This window comes from Mrakia frigida (assembly GCF_051309035.1).
Source record: "Mrakia frigida strain ATCC 22029 unplaced genomic scaffold BDY24scaffold_10, whole genome shotgun sequence".
Classification (NCBI taxonomy): Eukaryota; Fungi; Basidiomycota; class Tremellomycetes; order Cystofilobasidiales; family Mrakiaceae; genus Mrakia; species Mrakia frigida.
Window position 1 is genome coordinate 657,982 of NW_027481271.1, and position 20,815 is coordinate 678,796.

General features: G+C 54.1%; 4 protein-coding genes across 4 annotated transcripts; 2 read left to right on the plus strand and 2 right to left on the minus strand.

Moving 5' to 3' along the window:
- Positions 1-90: 90 nt before the first annotated feature.
- BDY24DRAFT_21780 (phosphatidylinositol kinase family protein) lies at positions 91-10,689 on the minus strand. The gene is made up of 39 exons (XM_076636543.1): positions 10,371-10,689; positions 10,226-10,271; positions 10,022-10,145; positions 9,869-9,931; positions 9,686-9,763; positions 9,451-9,558; positions 9,232-9,353; positions 8,939-9,142; positions 8,653-8,866; positions 8,475-8,577; positions 8,198-8,391; positions 8,012-8,124; positions 7,877-7,946; positions 7,603-7,803; positions 7,282-7,519; positions 6,757-7,210; positions 6,424-6,672; positions 5,686-6,324; positions 5,520-5,620; positions 5,161-5,437; positions 4,943-5,086; positions 4,235-4,860; positions 4,047-4,157; positions 3,746-3,941; positions 3,423-3,668; positions 3,161-3,335; positions 2,927-3,090; positions 2,644-2,844; positions 2,425-2,580; positions 2,220-2,357; positions 2,028-2,133; positions 1,809-1,946; positions 1,494-1,741; positions 1,163-1,426; positions 992-1,081; positions 748-916; positions 612-683; positions 355-543; positions 91-278 (listed from the first exon to the last, which is right to left on the minus strand). The coding sequence occupies exons 1-39, from the start codon at positions 10,436-10,438 to the stop codon at positions 274-276; spliced, it is 7,104 nt and encodes a 2,367-aa protein (XP_076498068.1). The 5' UTR covers positions 10,439-10,689; the 3' UTR covers positions 91-273.
- Positions 10,690-10,761: 72 nt separating this feature from the next.
- Positions 10,762-14,705, plus strand: DUS3 (tRNA dihydrouridine synthase DUS3). The gene is made up of 21 exons (XM_076639896.1): positions 10,762-10,842; positions 10,961-11,137; positions 11,236-11,313; positions 11,382-11,730; positions 11,807-12,046; positions 12,154-12,172; positions 12,238-12,478; positions 12,545-12,579; positions 12,658-12,681; positions 12,749-12,816; positions 12,890-12,928; positions 12,999-13,043; positions 13,112-13,122; positions 13,194-13,254; positions 13,322-13,352; positions 13,429-13,449; positions 13,529-13,698; positions 13,778-13,795; positions 13,873-13,943; positions 14,045-14,162; positions 14,246-14,705. Exons 1-21 carry the CDS (start codon positions 10,787-10,789, stop codon positions 14,354-14,356), a joined length of 1,983 nt encoding a protein of 660 aa, XP_076498069.1. The 5' UTR covers positions 10,762-10,786; the 3' UTR covers positions 14,357-14,705.
- Positions 14,661-16,183, minus strand: BDY24DRAFT_440354 (uncharacterized protein; the record flags this gene model as incomplete). The annotated part of the gene is made up of 9 exons (XM_076644516.1): positions 15,810-16,183; positions 15,665-15,739; positions 15,510-15,520; positions 15,416-15,439; positions 15,320-15,339; positions 15,251-15,262; positions 15,124-15,145; positions 14,958-15,024; positions 14,661-14,847 (listed from the first exon to the last, which is right to left on the minus strand). Exons 1-9 carry the CDS (start codon positions 15,884-15,886, stop codon positions 14,661-14,663), a joined length of 495 nt encoding a protein of 164 aa, XP_076498070.1. The 5' UTR covers positions 15,887-16,183.
- Positions 16,184-16,346: 163 nt separating this feature from the next.
- On the plus strand, positions 16,347-17,876 carry BDY24DRAFT_420470 (uncharacterized protein; the record flags this gene model as incomplete). The annotated part of the gene is made up of 6 exons (XM_076644006.1): positions 16,347-16,416; positions 16,560-16,643; positions 16,712-16,738; positions 16,870-17,071; positions 17,146-17,269; positions 17,371-17,876. The coding sequence occupies 6 exons, from the start codon at positions 16,347-16,349 to the stop codon at positions 17,647-17,649; spliced, it is 786 nt and encodes a 261-aa protein (XP_076498071.1). The 3' UTR covers positions 17,650-17,876.
- Positions 17,877-20,815: the final 2,939 nt, after the last annotated feature.

Consider the following 20,815-nt stretch of genomic DNA (forward strand, 5'->3'; position numbering starts at 1 on the left):
CTTTTCAGATGTCTCGATGTCGCCCTCGAGGAGAGGCTCGTCCCTTGCTATACCTCTCTTGCTCTCTCCCTTCCCTCGACGACCCGGCCGCGAAACGGAAACGAGATGATATAGAGAAAGTCGTAGCAGTCATGAGCAAAGATGCAGGGGTAGCAGGTATCGTAGCGATGGTGGAGATATCAGATGTACGAGAAAGAGATGAAGCGAGAGCCGAAAGACAACGAAAAGAAAAGGACGAGACGAACAGAGAAACGAAAAAGGAAACGCGTCGAATCACCCTGTTTCGAAGAAGGAGGAGGAGGTCAGCGAGCTGAGGAGAAGCGATTCGATATGCTAGGCCAAGGGAAGACTCACAGAAGGCACACCATCCAATGAAGCACTGGCAAAGGTTCTCCATGCTCGTCGCCTGCTGGATGAGTTTTTGAACCTGAGCGTCGACGGGAAGGACGACGGTAGCTTTGAAGTCTCGCCCGGTGAGCTTGTCCTGGATTCGTTGGATGACCTTGATGGCGTGTTCGTTCTGGACTTCTCGTCCGTCGGCACCTGTGGAACAGAAAAAGAAAGTCAGCGTCGCGTCGAGAGTCGACCTCGATTCGAGAAGGAAGACTCACTCCTCAAGAGCTCGTTCTCCTCTGCTCGTCGACGGTTTCCTCCTCCGAAGGCTCCTCGGTCTTGGTTGAGTTCTGTTCAAGGTGGAGAGAAAAGGTCGGTTCGTGGTGTCGAAGGATGAAGAAGGAAAGAACTCACCCTCAGTCGCAACGGGAGGCTCCGGTGGAGCGGTGGCCACGAGCTTCCAAGCGAAGAGAGGATCGTAGACGAAGGCCTCGAGTACAGCCATGAGCGACTCCTTGTTGTCCCTCATCACTCTCATCACGATCTCGCAACTCTTGCTGTAGGCTCCGTGGACTCCGCAGATCTGGAAAAGAGAGAACAAAAGGAAGAGGTCAGGACGCGTCGAAGTGCAAACGAGAAAAAGAGGATCGCGACTCACCTCCATGGCGTTGGTGAGCATTCGAGTGAGTCGGAAGGGAATCTTCTCTGGGAACTTGTCTCGATGCATCGTGATTTCGAAGCAGTCACCCTGTTCAAGAACGAAAAAGAAAGAAAGTCAGGAAACGCTCGAGCTCAACCTCGACCTGGTTCGTTCGGTCGTTCTGCTCACGAAATCGATGTGTACGATCTTCCCCGTCACTCGGTCGAGCAACAAGTTCGAAGGATGCCGATCTCCCAGTCCAAGGATGTAACCGATCATACTCGTTGCCGCGAGGGATCTGATGTAGGTTGTTCGACGTTCGACCCAAGATTCCGAGTTACGACTCTTGAGCCAGAGCACCCTGTAGAGATCCTGACCGGTCGTGTTCTCCAAGGCGTACTCGAAGACTTCGACCTTCTGCATGAGCGTGAGGTAGTCGTAGTCGGGGGCCATCTGAGAAAGAAAACAAGAGAACAGTCAGCGAAGGCAGAGGAAGGAAGAGAGGACGAGGCGAACGAACCTGAAGGATGAGACGATGCTCGATGTTGAGCAGAATCTTTCGACTCTCTCGGTAGTCTCGAATGAGGACGTGCATGGTGTCGGTATCTTGAACCCACCCGATGAGACCCGAGTTCGGCGAGAGAGGAGTGATGGAGTAGCTCTGGATGTGAAGGTGTCGCTTGAAACTCTCTGGATCGTGGGAGAGGAGGGTGTTGACGAGACCGAAGAGCTGCATGACTCGCTCATCTTGACGAAGATCCTCGTGACCTGAGGAGGAAGGAGAGAAAGGTCAATGGAGAAAAGGAAACGAAGGGGAAGGGAGGCTGCGACTCACCCTTGAGAACGAATTGATAGTCCTTTCCGTCGCTTCCCTTGGTCGTGAGTCGACGAGGACGTTGTTTCGAGGTGATGACGGAGAAGGTAGGGACGAAGCTGAGAATCTTGATGATAGGCTTTCCACTTCGGTAGGTTCCTGGGGGAGCGAAGACGGAAGAGAAAAAGAGGATCAGCGCTGAACGAAGGAGAGAGAAAGAAACTCGACCGTCGAACGAACCTGGAACGGCGAGCTCGAGATCGTGGACCTTGAGGAGCTTCGGCGAGACGTACTGCAGCTCGAGAGCTGGCAGCTGCTGGAGCTGCTTCGTGAGCTTCTTGAAGACCTTGGGAAAAGGAAAGTGGGAGGGAAAGAGGAGGTTCAGTGGGTGGGTCGAAAACTCGAACTCGTTCGAAGACCTCTTCGACTGACCATGTAGTAGTTGTCCCAAGCTTGACTGAGATCGTTGGTGTCTCCATGTTGTCGATATCGTCGGCAGAAGTCTCGAGCAACCGAGAGGTCGTGACTGAAGCTCTGAATGAACGACTGCTCTCGAAGGGTTTCCGGTCCCTGATTCGATCCGACGAGACAAAGTCAGCGCCGTCCTCTTCTATCTCGTTCTTGAGAGCACACTCACTCGTTCGATCATCTCGTGAAGCGGCTCCAGAACGTTGAACATTCCCTCGGGGTTGTGCTCAGCGAAGTAGAACCTCGACGCTTCCTCGAGTCCTTCCGTCCACAGCTCGTGCCAGAGGATGGCGACTCGGATGAGTTCGTGAGAGACGAGGGAAGCCTGTGTCGGACGAAGAAAGTCAGCTTGAGTTCGATAAGGTGATCAGAGATAGAGAGGACGAACCTGCTCGACCATAACGGCGCTGTGGTCCTTCATTCTGTTCATGATGGCGTGAGCGACCTCCTTCCTCATCGGCACCTGGGACTTGGACGCGACGAGGAGAGGGTAGATGAGAGCTTGAGGATGAGCTCGACCGACGCTGTTGAGAAGCTGCTCGATGGCGTTTCGGACGAGGGAGTTGGAGATGTGGATTCGAGCGATGATCTGAGCAGAACGAGACGAAAACGAGACGCGTTCAGTTCGAGGCAAAGGTCGGCAAGACGAGGAAGGAGAAGGTAGATCTCACCTGAGGGATGACTTCCAGCCAAACGTCGATGCTGACACTCGCAGCTCCCTTGGTGATAGCCATGTTGACGGACTCGTGGTAACCGTGCTTGAACCAGAGGGTGAGGAGTCGAAGGGTGTCCTGGAGCGAATTTCCCTTCGAAAGAGCGATGGATCGGAAGAAGCCTGAGAGAGTAAAGCAAGTGAAGGAAAGTCAGCACAGGTATAAAGTTCGATAAGCATAGAGATGACGAACCATGAACCGCTGGGACGACGTAAACCGAGAAGACGTCGGCGTAGACGAGGTTCGGCTGAGTCTCGAGCTGCTGGATGACCTCGAAGTTGGCGAGAGCCCACGTATGCCAAGCCTTGTACCAGTCTGGATCGAGTTGAGTAGCTCGTTTGTAGGACTTGAGGATGTCGTTGTCATTCTGATATTCGAAGGCAAAGAGAACGAAGAGTCAGCGAGGAGGAAAGAAGGACGAGAGGAGGGATCGAGAAGAAGCAGAGAGACTCACCGAAGTCGTCCAGTTCTCTCTAAGAGCGACCTCCCACTCTCCCTGCTTGAGGTAGCATCGGGCGAGTAGCTGGCTGAACTCCGAGCGTTCCTCGACGGGGAGATCGATGTCGGCAGAGGTGAGTCCAAGGTCGGACGTGAGCTTGACCGTGAACGAACGAAGCCATGAGAGCGTATCCTCCTTCGATCCCTGAGCCCAGGTGTACTTGAAGTAGGCGTAGACGACGTGGGGTGGTGCTTGGAGAGCCTGCGAGTCGGAGGGAGATAACCGAGGTCAGCGACGAGAAGACGAGGGAAAGCAGAGTCGGATTTCGGGAAACTCACTCCTTCGGCAGTTCCCATCTCCTGAGGTCCAAGGAGAGAGTTGAGCGTCTTCTCGGCGAGTCCGAGTCGATCCTGCTTCCGACAGAGGTTGGCGAACTTGATCCACATCTCCTTGTCCTGAGTCGGAGTGAGGACGAGACTTCGAACGGAAAGGACTCGTTGCCAGATCTCGACGTCCTGCTCGCATCCCTTGAGCCTGAGTGGCGAAAAGCAGCGAAGAACGAAGAAAGTCAATGAAACGTTCAAAGGTGAGAGAAGGGTCGAAGACGAGCACGGAAGGAAGTCGATCGAAGCGACTGACCTCTTCATCCAAGTTCGTCGCATCGTCGCCTGTCGATCCGGTTGATCGGCCTGCTTCTTGTAAGCGATGATCTCCTCGAGTTCCGAGAGCATCTGAATTCGGATAAGGACGCTGAGAAGGAGGGAAGAGCAAAAAGTCAGCTCGAGATCGAAGAAACGACGACGAGAAGAAAGAAAAGGGAAACTCACTTGTACGCTCGACTATAGCTCTCCCCGAACAAGGAGCAAAGCTCAGGATCCACCGAATCCCTGGCTCGAAGGATGTGTCGCATGGCCTTAGGGTACTGTCCGTTGTGGATCGAGATGACGGCTCGATAGAAGAAGTAATCCGGCGTGTCCTTCTTCATCACCGCAACGTAGTCCTCCATCAGATCCCACTGCTTCAACGCCCAAGCAGCAGCAGCAGCGAGAGAAGCCATCTGACGATGATCGGCGACTCCCACACTCCCCCACTTGCTCTGAACGAAGTCCGAGAGCTGATCCCACTCCCCGAGAGCGTGAAGACAGCGCATCTTTCCGAAGATGATTTCCCCGTCCTCCTCTCCTTCGGCGGCTTTCCGATCGAAGGCGGTGTAGGCTTCCTGCCAACGGTTGAGCTCGAGGTACCATCGTTCGTAGTCGAACTGCTGGTTGCTCTCTCCTCCGAACGAGTCGTCCTCGTGTCGAGCGTAGGTGAGGATCCCCCAGGCGGTGTCCTGTTGCTGAAGCTTCGAGTTGACGTTGATGAGAGCTTTGACGACGTCGGCGGAAGGATCGGTGAACCATTCGAGCTCCTTGTAGTGGAGAGCTTTGGCGTAGGCTCGATGTTGGAGGGCCTGAGGGAAGAAGGGAAGAAGAGAGGAGATCAGCGAAAGGTCGAGACCGAGGGAAGCCGTTCGAGCGCTCGAAGGAACTCACGTATCGTCCGAGCATCTTGGGATCTATGGGAAGGACCTTGTCGTCGTGCTCGGCGAACTCGCAGAGGTTGAGAAGAAGGTTGATGACCTCGGCAGGACTGCTCGGAGACGAGATGGCGGTCGAGACGGCGTTGACAACGTCGTCCTGGAAAAACGATCAAAGCTTGTCAGTTTCGAGCCCAGAAATCACCGAGTCAGTTCGAGGAAGTAGAGACTAACCTGGAAAGACTCGTAAAGCGAAGTCCAGCACGAAATGAAGGCGACGTTGAAGAGATCTCGGTTGAGCGACTCGTGTTCCTCTGCGAGGTCCTGGCAGGCTTGAAGAGCGACCGACGGCGATTCCCTGAGAAGCTCGAGTCCGAGTTGCTTGGCCCAGTCCCTCCATTCCTCGGGAGTTGAGACTCCAGCAGTTGCCCAAGCTCGTTTCAGCCTCTGCTGGTTGACGGCGACGGGAGCAGGTGTAGCAGACTTTCCAGCGGCAGCTTCACTCGCAACGCTAGAACGGAGAGAGACAAACGGGAGGGAGGTCAGCCCGAGGCTCTCTTTGGACGAAGGGAACGAGAGAGATGAAAACTCACGCGTCGAGAGCTCCGATGTCCTGCGTGAGTCGCTCTCTTTTGAGGATCTTGACGACGAGTTGATCGTACTGAGCGTGAGAGACTCTCGACGATTGGAGGACCTGATTGAAGACAAAGCTAGTCAGTTGGGATGCCTCTCGAGATGTAGAGAGGGAGATGAGCTCACCTTGTTCATCATCGGGATGAAAATCGCATACTCAGGCCCAAGTTGAATCACGAGGGAACACAAAGCGACCATGGCCGTCTCCGCGAGCGGCATCGACCCAGGAATCGACGGAGACGACGTAGCGATGACCCTAGCCAGAGGATGAATGATCTGACTCGCATGCTCCGAGAAGTTGACGTGTTTCGCCAGCTGTCCAATCGTCTCGATCGACTTCTCCCTGACCTGAGGTCCCACGTCCGCTCGGTCGAAGAGCTTGATAACGGAGGGTAGGATGAGATGGCTGTACTCCTCCAAGCTGAGTCCGAACGACTGGAGAGCTCCGAGGATCTCGATGAGAACTTCCTGACGACGAGGATCCGAGAGGTCTCCGTCGAAGGTTCGAAGGATGTCCTGGAGGAGACGAGGGAGGAAGGCTTTGAACTCTCCCTCGAGGGCTTCGGCGGTGACTCCGACGAGTTTGATGACGTAGGATTGGAGGGAGGGGTTGTTCCAGTATTCGAGGATCATGGTGAAGATGGGGTCGAGGAAGTTTCGGATGTGTTGCTTGACGAGGGAGATGAGGGTTCCGAGTTTTGAGAGCCAGGGGCCTTGGTAGGTTGGACCGTTGTGTCGAATGGCAGCGAGCATGGCTGGGATGACCTGGAGAGGAGGAGGCGGGGAGGCAGGGAGAAGAAGAGATCTGTCAGACGCGTCGAACGAGGCTGGGGGAGGAAGGAAAAAGAACGAGACGCGACGAACCTGAGGCAGGAACGAAACACACTTGAGACCTTGGGTGAGGAAGATGTGAACGATGGCGTCCATGGCCTTGGTGTAGTGAAGAGCGCTGAGAGCTGGATCCGAGACGATTCCGACGAGGGAGTTGAAGACGACGGCTTGGAAGTAATCCTCGTTCGACTGTCCTCCGACGGCGTGCATCAACAGACTGATGTCGGTCTGAGCTGCTCGGATATGCTCGTTCGCACTCTCGTCGACCTTCTCGAAGAGAACCTAGGCCGAGAGAAAGGAAGAAAGAAGCGAGGTCAGCGATGAGTTTCGACGCGTCGACGAGCAGAAAGGAAATCCGAAACGAACCTTCCTCTTGTAAGGATCCAAAGCTCCCAACACTCCCAGCACTCGAATCGTCTCCCTCCTGAGTCCAGGCGAGGTCTCGACCTTGACGAGTCGGTTGAGGATGGCGAGAAGCTCAGGATGTTCGACGTAAGGATCGACTGCCGTTCCCGTGTAGGAAGCGATCTGACCGAGCGTTCGGAGAGCTGCATCCCTCTTGATCGTTGGCGACTGATCCTGAAGAGTCTCAACGACGAGCTGCATGATCTTGCCGACTCTGGGACCGATGTTCTCTCCAGCGACTCGAGCAAGCTCTCCGAGGCAGGCGATGACGTGAGAAGCGACGACGGGAGTGGTTTCGACGTCGTAGGCGGTTCGAAGGAGGACGTCGAGGAGTTCGTCGGTGTAGTTGACGACGAGAGCTGGAGAGGCTCCAACGAGGAGGCAGAGGAGTTTGGTGGTCTCTTCCTTTTGTCGACTGGGAGGAGGGAAGCAGAGGAGGGTCAGCTCGGATTCGAGAAGAGCTTCAGACTTGAACGACGGACGTACCTTCTCGTCGAGAACTCCAGATTCGAAATCATCTCGATGAGAACCTTCCTGAGGGAGGGCATGACGTAGGCAGGGTTGTGAAGAGCGAGTCGACCGATGATCTGGATGGCGAGCTCCCTGTTGGCGAAGACGACGTCGTTGAGAGCGATGAACAGGGTTCGAACGTTGTCTGCCTGAGCGAGATGTCGATCGAACTTTTCGGTGAGGTTTTGGAGGACGGTTTGTCGAATTCGAGCCTCTGCAGCAACGGAAGAGTCGAAGAGAAGACGCGTCAGATGAGAGAAGACGAAGGAACGAAAGAGGAGGGAGTTTGCGGCTTACCAGGATCGGCGATTCCTACGGTCAGGAGCTTCTCGAGGACTTCGCTGATGACCTCGATGGAATGAGCACTCGTCTGATAGCAGATGGGGTCTCGAGCGAAGAGTACACAGCACGTCGTCGCTGCAGCCTGTCGAACCTCCGTCGAGTCGGCTTCGAGATAAGGGAGAGCACAACTTCGGACGAACTCGTTGAGAACATGACCTACACAATGAGGAGATTAGGCAAAAGTCAGTATTTGGAACGAAAGACGAGAGAAAGGAGAGAAGAAGCTCACCTCCGAACTCAAAGTTGCTCAACGTGACGAGAGCGAGAGCAATCGTTTCTTGACTCGCTGTTCCTCCGAGCTGAACGAAAGGAAAGGATGGTCAGCGAGAGCTTGTGTGGTCAGTCTTGAATCAGAGAAGCTCACCTGCATCAGCCCAAACTCCTTCGTCATGTTCGACAGATCCCTCGAGGGTGGTGCTCCGAGAGGTCGATACGGCTTCCCACTCAGGATGAGGGAGAGCATGTCGAGGAGACGGTCTAAAGGGGTGTTCAAACAGTCAGACAGAGGTTTGGTCTCGTCGTCTCGAGGAAGGAAAGAAACGAGACTCGCCTTGAATCGTCTTCTGCAGCGGCTGGACGTGAGCGGCCGTCTCCTTGAGAGCGCTCGTGAGAGGTTCTCCAAGACCCGAAGCGAACATGAGATCGAGGAGATCATGCATGTGCTTGGTGAGGACAGGGCCGAAGGCTTTGGCGAGCATTCCGATGCACTGGAAGATCGGATCCTCGGGAGGCGCGTTCTTCTTTCTGTGAAGACCGACGAGACGAAGAGAAGAGCTCGAGTCAGCGTTCCGAGGAGGACAAGGGAGCAGAAGAGATGGTGGACCAACCCTCTCATAGCAAGACCTTCCTTGACGGCAGCAAGGATGCTGTCCAAGAACGAGTTCATCTCCGAGCCGACCTTGTCTGCGACGTGACCGATGGAGAGGAAGGCTGGAAAGGAGAGAAGCAGGGGGAATGATCAGCTTCTGGGACTTCGATAGCTCTTCGATGTCATAGCCTACTCACCGTGAGCCTTCTCGGGCTTCTTGAGTTGAGAGAGGAGATGTCGCATCGAGGTGGTGAGGAAGCTCGTTCCTCCGTTCTGATCACAGAAGCTTTGAGGATCGTAGGCAGCGAGATGAGGGATGAGGGTGATGACTGTTTTGCGAACGATGGCGTCTTTCGACTCCCGATGCTTGAGGATGTAGTTGCAGACCATGTAGTAGTGGGCGTTCATGAACTGTTTGGAGAAGAAGAGCGACGAGTGAACTCCGGTCGATTCCGTCTCGTCTCAGAGAAGAGCTGGACGTACCATCTCTCCGTAATCGAACAGAGCTTCGAAGACGAGCAGACTTCCGTGGATGCTCTCGGTGGTTGGCGTCCTGAATCCACTGATGGCCTCATTGAGCATTCGTCCGTAGACCTCGTATCGCTGCTTCTGATCTCGACTCGTCCCTGGCGTCTTGACTTTGAAGCAGGAGGCGACGAGAAGAGCGGATCGTTCTCGGAGGAGGAGCTGCAGGAGGGAGAGGTGATAAGAAGGGCAGAGTGTTAACATCCCTCGAGCAAACGAGTGAAAAGAAGGGAGAGAGATCAAGGACGAACCCGAGGATCTCGAAGTGAGGACCAGATCGACTGGAGGAGAGCAGGAACGTAGGGTTGGATGATGAGAGGAACGGCGTCGGCTAGATCACGACCGAGAAGAATGTATCTTGAGATGTCGGCACCTTGAAGAAGAGATGAGAGCGAGGAGGAAGGGAAGGACAGGTGAGCTTCGAGCTCGAGACTATCAGCGGGTTGAGGGAGGAAGGAGTTCAAGCTCACCTGCTGCTCCCAGACCCTCTCCCTTGAGAACGTCGATAACTTTTGTGATTTCGATCTGAACGAGGTTGATGATTTCTGCAGATCTCGATCCCTTCCTAGCGATTTGGGCTGGCGAAGAAGGAGGAGGAGGAGCGAGAGGGAGGGAGAAACGGTTCAGCTTCAACTCGTCCTTCCTTCAGCCCAACCCGCGTTTCTCATCCCTACATCCTGGGCTGCGACGACAGGAATCACTCACCAGCCATCTCACACGTAGCTGTTGTGACATCGTATTCCTTCCGCGAGAAGTACTCCTCTGCTTGTTTCCTGAAGAAGACTGTTTGGAGGACGAGGGAAGGGGAGGAAGGAGGAGAGAGAGCAAGATGGAGTCAGCCGAGCAGCTTCTCTCGTCCCAACGAACTCCAAGCGAGACGAGACTGACTTCCGTGGATCCTGTAGAGTACAGCTGAGTTGACTGGGAGTTGTTCGGTCTTGAGAAGAGCCACTGGAGGAGAGGAAGAGGGCGAAGGGACGGGAGGTCAGCTCTCGCTCAAACGCAAGATGGGCGACTCGACAAAAGCGAGCTTGAACTCACTGATTCCTGCCAGGACTGCCAGCTTCTCCTCTCTAACCTGATCGTGAGGAAGTTGAGCTATCTGGTGTACTACTTCTGTCCAGAGAACCTTTGATCGCTCCTCTCCGGAGAACTCGTCGACGCACTGGACGGAAGCAGCGAAGGGAAAGGTCAGCTTCGAGTTCGTTCCTTCGAGACGCCGGGAAGTACAGAAGAGTCACTTACGTATCCTATCAGCTCGTTGGTTGCATTCGTACGATCTTCGAGAGTTCTGGGGTAGAGAGAAGAGAAGAAGGGAAGGACGAGGTCAGGCTCGTCGACGGTTGCGCTCCCGATAAGCTCACAGCTCGAGAGAGAAGTCTAGACGTACCTTGTTCTCCTGAGCCTAATGAAGAGGTCCGCAAAGACCTCGTTCTGGCTCGATGCCGGGATGGCCATTCAAGGCAAACCTGGGGGAAAGAGTCGAAGGGAAGGGAGAGGGAGAGGGAGAGGGAGGGAAGGGAGATCGAGGCGAGGGGTGGAGGCGGGCGTCGGTTCGAGCGGGATGGGGAGGCGAATTCCTAGATTCCTCGAGAGAAGAGTCGAGTTGGAGTAAAAGGGTGGGAGGGGAGGAGGTTGTGGTAGAGAAAGTGAAAGTTTGGTTTGGAGAGGAGGTCGTTGTTGAGGTCCAGGGAAGCGCTCTCCCTTCTCGGCGTCTTCTTCTGATTTCGAAGGGATTTCGGTGAGCTCACCCCTTTTTGAAGGTTCCCCCCCAACCTTCACCCCAAAGGAAACCAAGTTTTCACCATGTCACGAGAAGGCACAGACGCTCCCAGAGCTGGAGTAGCTATCCTCAAACCAGAGTAAGTTTTCCTCCCAGAAGCTCTGACTTGAAGCTCACCTTCACGATTCTGAGCTGACCTTTCCCCTTCTCCTTCCCTCCCTCGCTCCCTCTCCTTCTCACTCCGTTCCCTCCTTCAGGTTCATTCTCCCTCGAGCTATCGCTCCCACCGTGGAAGTCATTGACGATGACGCTGCGGAGGAAGGTGGAAAATCAACCAAGCGAGGAGCTGAAGACGCTGGAGACGATCAGGGAGGGAAGGCAGCGAAGGGAAACGATGGTCGTATGAAGAAGCAGGGTGGGATGAACAAGGGAAGGTATGTAGACTCTCGTTCTCCTTCTCAGATATATCTCGGTATCTCCAAGTCCAATCTCTGACCTTCCTTCGCTGTCGCTCTTTCTCTCTCGCTCCCAGGAAGTTTGAAACGCTGCGAGACGACGTCCAACTTTGTCAGAAGTACGCTGCTGACCGCGACTGCTCCTTCGGAAACGAGTAAGCATGCTTTTTCTTTCTGATCAGATCCAAGACGCCTCACTGAAGTTGTTCTATCATTCCATCAGCTGCCGACGATCCCACGACCTCTCCCTCTACTTCGCCTCCAAACCCGCCGACCTCCCCTTCCCTCGTCGCGACTGGCTCTCGGAATCAGCTCCCTTCGTCCAAGACCCTGCCACCACCACCTCCTCCTCCTCCCTCATCTACTGTCCAACCTTCGAAGAACTCGGATACTGCCCTCAGGGCTTCAAGTGCCGCTACCTATCGGCTCATCAGCTCGCTCCCGTCGCGCCAGAGACCATCGGAGACCTCGTCGTTAACGAGGAGAAGAAGGCTGCTGAAGAGCCCAAGGGACTGCGAGGGGAGACGAACTGGGTTCCAGCTGGGATCATGAAGGATATGAGGTCCAACAGAGTGCGTCCTTCAACTTCACCGCTTCTTCCTTCGCGTCTGACACGATCCCTCCTTCCCGCTCTGCTTTGGTTCTCAGTATGCGTTCCCCATCGCCGACCGCTATCTCCTCAAGATCGACGGTCAAGCTCCTATCAGGAAAGGAGCCGCTTCCATTCTCGCTCCCAAAGCCGTCGTTTCGGAGGAGGAGATGATGAACGAACAGGACGAGGAGGAGATGGCTGCCGCTAGCAAGATCGACGCCGACAAGGATATCAAGGATGGACCTATGCGACCTGAGGAGAAGAAGAGGTTGAACTGGGAGGGAAAGACTTACCTCGTTCGTACAGTTCTCTTCCTTTTTCTCTCGATCAATCTCGAGGCGAGTTCGACTTGAGCTGACTTCTCTTCTCGTCGCGTCTCTTGCATCCCGTTCCCTTTCAACAGGCTCCTCTCACCACCACTGGTCCGCCTCCTTCCCACCTTCACTTATTTACCTTTGTCTTACTGACATCCTTCGTCTCACTCCAGGAAACCTCCCCTTCCGACGACTCTGCGTCTCCCTCGGTGCCGACATCACCTGCTCGGAAATGGGCCTCGCTTCCTCCTTCCTTCAGGGAGCTGGCTCCGAATGGGCTCTCACCAAGAGGCACGAGTCGGAGAAGAACTTTGGTGTTCAGGTCTGCGGGTCCAAGACTTCTCAGCTCGTTCCTGCTGCTGAGGCAATTGTGAACCAGTGTCCTGATGTCGATTTCGTGGACGTCAACCTCGGGTGAGCTGCTACTCGCTCTTTTGTACGATCTGAGAGCACTCTCTGACACGATTGCTGTTGTTTCAGATGCCCTATCGATCTCGTGTTCAACAAGGGAGCTGGTGAGTCTTTCTTGGATCGAGGTCGCGTCCTTCCCTCCTTCGGCGCTGACTCCCTTTCGTCTCCTCTTCGTTCTCCAGGAAGCGCTCTCTTCGATGCTCCAGGTGAGCCTCGTTATCTCTTCCCTTTTTGCAGTCCCTACTGATTCTCGTCTCTTCCTTCTCTCCTCAGGCAAGCTCGGAAAGATCCTGGTCGGAATGAGCCGTGCTCTCGGATCGGTTCCTCTCACCGTCAAAATGGTGAGTCTCTCGTTCAATTTTGCCTCCTGTAGTACTCCATTCTGATACCCTTCTTCCACGTCTTCTCTCTCAGCGAACTGGAATCAAGGATAGGCAGAACACCGCTCACAAGGTTCGTTCGTTTTGGTTTTCTTCGACCTCGAACCAGACGACGCTGACTCTGGAGCTCGCTTTTCTCACAGCTCATCCCTCGATTTGCGACGGAGTGGGGAGTCAACGGAATGACTGTACGTACTGCGTACTCTTCTTCTCCGCTGTTTTCTTCGAGCTGATCTCGTTCGCTTTGCTTGAACAGATCCACGGTCGGTGAGTCGACGCGTCTTTCGTTCTTTTTTTCCTCCTTTCCTTCGACTGACCCGTTTCTCTGCGTCCCTCAGATCTCGTCAACAACGATACTCACGATTGGCGGATTGGGAGTACATCAAGGAGTGCACTGAGGTGAGCTTCGATCTCGTTCTTTCAACCTTCTTCTCTCGCCCCGTTGACTTTCCTCGTTCGATCCCAGACTCTTCGAGCTTCCTGCGACGAGGCCAACCGTGGGTCTCCCGTCTTTCACTTTTTCTTCTCGTCCTGGCTGACGGATCCTCATCGTCCTTCCTCGCTTTTCCACAGTTCCTCGAGTCCCCATCTTCGGTACGTCCCCCCCTCCCTTCCTCTCTTCTTCTTCTCCTCTTGCTGAGTTCTTTCCTTCTGACCTCTTCATCTTTCACAGGAAACGGTGACTGTTTCTCCTCGCAGCAGTACTACGAGTCCCTCGAGAGCGGAGTCGACGGACTGATGGTTGCAAGAGGAGCACTGATCAAGCCGTGGATCTTCACGGAGATTAAGGAGCGACGAGAGTGGGATATCAGTGCCGTTGAGCGATTGGAGTTCATTAGGAAGGTGAGTTTAATGCCTTTTGTTGAGGCTTCGTCGAGTTCTCGTCACTGACCTCTACTTGGTTTTGTTGCGTCGTCTTCAGTTCGCCGAGTTCGGAATCGTTCGTTTTCCTTCCCTTTATCTTCTTTCCCTCCGTCCTGCTCGTTCTGACTCTTCTGCTCCTTCGTCTCATCTCAGACCCATTGGGGATCCGACACCGAAGGAATCAACAAGACTCGACGATACCTCTGCGAGTCGATCTCGTTCACGTTCGTCCCATCTCTCCCTCTCCCCCCCCCTATCCCTGTCCCTCTCTCTCGGTCATCCACCTTTGCCTGACCTTTCTTCTCTTTCCTCGTCCGATGAACAGCCATCGATATATCCCCCTCGGACTCCTCGAGACCCTCCCCGGAAAGATCAACGAGCGAGCTCCTCCTTTCAAGGGACGAAACGAGCTCGAGACTCTGCTTGCGTCGAGTGATTCGAGGGTCAGTCTTCTTTCCCCCCGATCCTCGTTTTCTTCCCTAAGAAGCTCACTCGGTGCTCGTTTTCGGTTTGGGTCGATCTACAGGACTGGGTCAAGCTCTCCGAGATGTTCCTCGGACCTTCGCCAGACGATTTCTCGTTCCTTCCCAAGCACAAAAGTTCCAGTCAGGGATCGACGGAGGAGGGGAACGGTTAACTGATGCGAGAGTGGGTTTGATGAGATTCTCAACTTCTTGCGTTTTGAATCCTGAGAGGAAGGACGACGCGTCGGTGAAAGGACCTCGTCGGAGAGAGAAGTTTGAGTCGACAGAGCGGGAGAGAGCGGCGCACGCGTCGTTCTGCTTATGAAAGTGACGCAAGTTGCGATCAACTTTGAAGGAGGCCGATAAGGCTAGAAGATCAAACGAAAGATCTTAAGATAAGGCGGAGAACAAAACATCAACCCACGACGCGTCCCGTCCAACCGACTCGCACACCTCCCACAGAGCTCAAATCATTCCTCATTCTGAAACATCCTCCATCATGACGTCGTCGTCCATTTTGAAGGCGTCCTTGGTTGTCTTTGCTCCAGGAGAGAGGACTCGTTGGCTCGCCTCGGCGGCAGCTTGTCCTTCCTTGGATGCCAGGAGGGCTGGTTGGGCGAGGATTGTTCCCAGAACATCGGATGCGACCTCTCGAATGACTCGTCTGTTTGATGAAAAGTAAAGGAAGACGGCCAAGGAGCGAAGAGATCAAGCAGGCGCGTCGTCGCAGCGAGATCGCACGACCCCCAGCCAACGCTCCAAAAGCTCACTCACCCTCTCTCTTCAGCTCCCAATCCTCCAACGAGCTTCGAGAAGGCTTTCCTGTTGGATTTGTTGGCGGCTGGAATCGACGAGGCCGGAAGGAAAAAGCGAGCGAGCGTTTCGGTCAGTCCTCTTTCCTCCCCTCGCCAAAAAAAACCCCTCCAGCACACCGACTCACAGGCTGCCGCCTCGTCGTCCGTCTAAACACAATGAACGAAGCAAAGAGTACCGGTCAACGTTCAAAATAGAGGAGCGAAGGCGTGAAGGAAACCACTGGACGAGGAGATTGAGAGAAACAAACTCACTTCGTTCGAGAGCTTCGACCCTTCCCGGAAAGGTCAGTAAGAGATCTCCCTCCCGAACCGAGCACTCACTTTGATCTTGTCCTTCTCGGCTGAGAAAGGAAACAAGAAGGACGCGAGGATTCAGCAAGGGAAACGAGGGAGAGCAACAGATTCGACGAAGCTGACGCGTGAAGTCGGCATCCCTTTTGCCTGTCGAAAAGGACGATAATGAGTCTCATGCGGACTGAAAGGGGCAGGAAGAAGTTGATTGGATGCTTACTCTTCTGAGACCTGCGAGACATGAAGAGGGAGAAGGAGGAGGAAAGTCAGAGACGACGTCGAAGCTCAATCAACCACTCCTCCTCCCCCCGCTCAACTCTTTTACTGTGCCCTCCCATCTCCACATCTCCCACTTTCCCTGGCCTGGGTACTCACTGAGCTCCTTCAGATCCTCCTTGGAACGACGAGCCGACGGATGGAGGAGGTGTAGAGGGTCTCACGGAAGCGGGCCTGAAGGGAGGAGGGAGGAGGTCAGCTTGGTGCGATGATTGCTGAACGAGCTTCGAGACGCCAAACGTACTGCTTGGAGAAGAATCCGAGCAGAGTGCTCTGAGACGTGGTCCTAGCGTCTTTAGCCTTTCCCTTTCCTTTGCTCATCACCAAGTTGTAGTTGGAGAGAAACGAACTTTCTCCCCCTTCTCTTCTTCCTTCTTGCGACGACGGAGCTGTTCGCTTTCCAACTCCGCGATACGAGGGCTTGCTTCCCTACCATCCCTGCCATCCCTTCCTCCCTTCCAACCATCATCATCAAACTTTCATCATTTCTCTCTCCAAACCAAGTGAGTTCTTCCTCATCCCGCTCAAGCTCACAACACCTCGAGCTAGTCCTTTTCAGTCCATAGCTGACCCTTCCTCTCCTTTCCCTCTCTTCTTCCGTTCGCTTTTCCCTCTCACCTTCAGGTCTGAAATGATTCAAAAGATTCTTCGATCCCTCCTCCGAGCAGCACACGCCATCAAAGATGAATTCACTTCCTTCCGAGAGATCAGACGCGTCGACGGTTCGCTCGTCCTTTCTTTTCCTCCTCTCTGATAGAAATTAGAGCTGACTTCAACTCGTATGGTCTCCCTCTTCGCCTCAGTTGACGATTTCTCGATTCCACTCTTCTCCTTCCTGAGTCTAATCCCTGGTGAGTTTCTTTCAGTCTCTTTTGCCTTCAGCCTTTCTGCCCGACCTTCGCGATCGTTGACCTCCTGCCTCCTTCTCCTCCTCACATTCTGTTTCGTTTCTCCTTATCTTCTCCTTGATAACTCACCTATCATGCGTTCTCAGGTCTCCCCGTAAACGCTGCTGAGGTGGAGTTGGGATCCGTCGTTCAAGCCGTCTCCGACTCGCTCGGACAGATTCGTGCTGGAGGTTTGTCCGTTCTCATTTCCTTTCTTTCCTTTCGATCTCTTTCCTGACCAATGTAATTTGTTTCACAGATACTGAGAGAGCTGAAGGTGGTGAAGGTGAGTTTGACCCACCGATCTCTCGACATCAACACCGAAAGAGGGCGGCGCGTCGTCGTCGCTTCCTTCTTCTTCAAATTATCCCTCCCCTCCCTCAACTGACCCTCTACAGTCTTACCCTCTCACATCAGAAAACAACCCTGCCCCCTACCTACCTCACAACAACTCCGCCTTCGCTCCCGCCACCGTCTACGGAAAGCACTTCATCAACGATCCCACCGTCGGAAAGGAGATGCGAACCTTCCTCACCACCAAGAACTGGAGTTCCCACCAGGAGCTCGTTGACGCTTGTGCTGATAGGCCGTACGCAACTTTCGCCTTCCTCGGAGCGCAGTGAGTCTCTCGACGCGTCCGACGAAGCTCAACGCGTCTCCCTCGCTGAACCCTCTCCCTCTCCCCTTTCCCAGAAAACGACGACAACACCAGGCCTGCCAACTCGCCATGTACGGAACACCAGGAGAACACAGGCTCACCCTCCCTGAGCTTTGTGCGAACAAGGACTACGTCTACTTCGATATCACCATTCAAGGAGTAAGTTCAAACCACTCTCTCTCTCTCTCTCTCCCTTTCCCTCCCTCTTCCTTTACTAACTCTCTCTCTCTCTCTCCTTCAACCCATTCCGTTGTTTCCAGGGAATCGGAAGGATTGCACTCCACCGAATCGCTGCCGCCGTCTCTCCCACCCTCTACTCGACGTCATCGAACAAAATCGAGGTCTCTCACGGATGTGGTCATCGCAGGTGCATCAACCCTCTCCACACCTACATGGAGACCTCGAAGGAGAATAAGGGCAGGATAGGATGTATTCAGTGGGTCGAATGCGGCCATTGTGGGTTGCCTCGCGAGTTCTGCGAGCACGACCCAGTCTGTACTCAGTGGGCTGGAACGAGGGGGGTTTGTGAGTGCTACTGAATAGTTTAGTCGAATTTTATGGAGTCTCCTGGCGAAGAAGTAAAAGCTTGAAAGTCCCTTTGAACCCGAGAGAACGAAGCGGGCAGAAGGAAAGAGAGAGAAGAGCGAGAGAAAAGCGACGACATGTCTCCTCTGGAGGAGCTTGATTTCCTTCACATTTGCGAATATCAACCAACGGATTGTTCGAGCGGGTAGCCCTGTTCGAGAAGCCTATGGGGTAGCAGTTTCAGCGTCAGTGCCTCTCAGGGGAATGAGAAAATCGACCTCGAAAATCCTCATTTTTTCGTCAAATTTGATACGCGTTGTAGAGGGATGTAAGCTATACCCTTCGAAAGCTACAGACTAGAAGACATGGAAAACGAAAAGAAAGATGAAAATGTGCGCAGGGTTGATGTAGTAATCGTGGGTTGAAGAGGAGGAGGACGCGCCCTGGCCGGTGTAGAGAGTGAAATCTGCTAAAAGTTGGTTGAGTCGACTCTCGTAGACTGAATCGTCCCTTGTGTGCTTTGATAATCTTCCCCCTCTCAGTTCCCGGAAAGCAGCGTGGTGAAACCGAGATCGACGCGTCCACGTTGCGTGTTTCCCAACTATCCAGAAGCTTCCCTTTCTTCCCTTGTTCACGGAACATGTCTCCTGGTCCATCTCAAACTTTCCCTAAACGAGAAGATGACGCTTGCAGCCTTGATCTCTGGCAGTTCCATTTGATCGCTCCGACTCCTCCGAAAAACGAAGAAAAACGTATCGAAAACAGGGCTGCCCCTTCTCCCGCCATCCTGCCTCGCTTCCCGCATCCCAAGCTGCCTTCCTCCACCTCGAGAACAGTCTCCCCCTTGAGAACTCGTTCTCGAAGCTCGAACGTGAGCTCCTCTCCTCCCCCCCTCCCTCCTCGCACCATCGATCTACCACTCGAACCAGAGCAAGAAACTGTACTCACAGGAACGCCCGACTCTTCTCTCTCCAATCAGGACCGCTGTTCCCTTCCTCCTCCTCTCCCTGACCGCATACATCCAAGCGAGAGCGAGTCCCTGGCGTCGAAGCTGACCGACGGCGACCTCGTTTGAGCTTGAATCGAGAAGAAGAGTTGGACCGAACTGGGAAGGGCAACCGAAGAGAAGGCGAAGAGGGAGTAGTCGATCGTGGGAGGCGAGGATCTGAGAGAGAGAGAGAGAGAGAGAGAGAGGAAAAGCGAGGACGAGAGGGATCGAAGGAAGGGAGAGGTCAGCTCTCGCTCGTTCGACTCTTCCTTCGTTCGAGCTCTCCGAGGGCCCGAACGAACACATCCCTTCGTGAGAAGGCAAAAGGATAGAGAGTTGACTTACAAAGGAGAGCTATCGAGAGCTCGATAAAACGAGACTCGAGCGAACGGGAGCTGGAGGGACCGTCGGAAGGAGAAGTAGGAGGGACGGTCAAAGTCGAGGGATCGTCCATCGTCGATAGCGAGGAAGGAGGAAGGTCCCGAAATCTTGGTTGTTGGAGAGCTGATTAAATGTAGAGTCGCAGAACTGCTGGCTAAGAGAGGGAGAGCTGAGTGAGACGAAGGAGAAAGAGAAGGAAAGGAGGGAAAGGAAGAAGGTGAGCTCGACCGTTTTCCTTCCTTCGACAAAGCTGAGCTCCTCCGTCCCTGTATAGAACGCCAGAGAGAAGCGAAGACGAAAAAAGAGACTCACGACGTGTCTATGCGCTCTCCTCGATGAAAATCTTCCTCTCCCCGTCCTGTCCCTTCCGGCCTCTCGAGAGCGAACCCAACGAGGAGGAGGAAAGGAGCTCGTTCGAGCTGAATCGAGAAGGATCGTTGAACCGAACTGGAAAGGACGCCAGGAAGACCAAGAGGAGGTCGTTGATGAGTTGGAGGATTGAAGATCTGGGTAGAGAAGATCAAGAAGAAAGAAGGAAGAGGTCAGCTCGTTCGTTCGACTCCTCCTTTCCGTCGAGCTCTCTCTGCCGACTCCAGACGCCCAACGAACAACAATCCTCTGCAGCGAGATGAAAGAAGAGAGAGTTTACTTACGAAGAGAGTTATTGCGAACTCGATGCAACGAGATTCGAGTGAACGAAGCTGGCGAGACCGTGGGAAGGAGGAGAGGAGGAAGGTCGAGGTCGAGGTCGAGGTCGAAAGAGCCTTCAGCGTCGATAGGAAAGACGAAGGACGTCTGGAGTGGTGGTTGGTGGAGAGCAGCGTATATACAGAGTCGCTGGAGATCCTGGCGAGGAGAGGGAGAGCTGAAGGGAGACGGCTGGGCGAGAGGTTTGAGGGAAACGAGGGAAAGAAGAAGGTGAGCTCGACCGTTTCCTTCTTTTTGACGAAGCTGAGCTGCTCTCCCAGAGAGAAGCGAAGAGAAAGTCAGACTCACGGGTATAGGTGTTCGAGAGGTCTTGAATCGAGAAAATCTTCCTCGCCGCTCCTCTCCAGTCCGAAGCAAGAGGGGAGAGAAAGAAGCGGAGGACGAGCTCGACGAGAACCGCTGGTTCGAGTGCAGTCCTGGGAGCGAGTAGAAGTTGCTAGGAGCGAGAAGGCCGATAAAAAGAGGAGGAGAGGTCCATAGTGGCGAGCTGCGAGGAGAGAAGCGAGCGGGAAGAAGAAGAAGAGGAGGGAGGTGGTGACGGTTGGAAGGTGAAGGAGTGAAAGGTGAAAGGAGAGGGAAACGTCGGAATTCGTCGTCAAGGAATGCCACCCTCTCGACCCCTTGAAGATCTGAAAGTTTCTCCAGAGTGCTCCAAAGAGCTCAAAACATACCGAGCGCTCAAGAAATGCGGAACGAAGAATAGAGGTTGCCAAAAGAGAGCTCAGACACGAGCGCGTCGCCCTCGCTTCGTTGTTTGGCCCAAACCCGACTCTGTTGAAAGGGAGGAAACACTCTGGAGTTTCTTGCTGAGAAGGTGGAAGCTTTCAAAATGGAGATTCTAGGATATCAAGAAGAAGAAAAGAACAGAGAGCGAAAGCGTGTGCGAGAGGAGGGAGAGTCAGAGGAGGAGACGGAACGCGTCGAAAGAGCGAGCTGAAGAGGGCCGATCTCGGTTCTGCTCTAGTGGAGAGTCTAAAAGGTCGTTTGAGAGGAAAGGGAGGTATAGAAGAGTGGGAGGAAGAAAAAAGGAAGCCAACGAGGAGGGCGAGAACGAGATGAGATGGGCGAGGGAGAGCGAGCATGAGATTCGAGAGAAACGGCGG

Excerpts from the sequence above, each read along its gene's own strand:
- BDY24DRAFT_21780 (XM_076636543.1), bottom strand. The coding sequence starts at position 10,438 with ATGGCCATCCCGGCATCGAGCCAGAACGAGGTCTTTGCGGACCTCTTC. Across the intron at positions 7,947-8,011 it reads AGGAGTTTGGGCTGATGCAG|CTCGGAGGAACAGCGAGTCA; the intron begins GTGAGCTTCTCT and ends CCTTTCGTTCAG. Across the intron at positions 7,520-7,602 it reads CGTAGGAATCGCCGATCCTG|AGGCTCGAATTCGACAAACC; the intron begins GTAAGCCGCAAA and ends CCGTTGCTGCAG.
- DUS3 (XM_076639896.1), top strand. The coding sequence starts at position 10,787 with ATGTCACGAGAAGGCACAGACGCTCCCAGAGCTGGAGTAGCTATCCTC. Across the intron at positions 11,314-11,381 it reads GACTGCTCCTTCGGAAACGA|CTGCCGACGATCCCACGACC; the intron begins GTAAGCATGCTT and ends TCATTCCATCAG. Across the intron at positions 13,255-13,321 it reads ACATCAAGGAGTGCACTGAG|ACTCTTCGAGCTTCCTGCGA; the intron begins GTGAGCTTCGAT and ends GTTCGATCCCAG.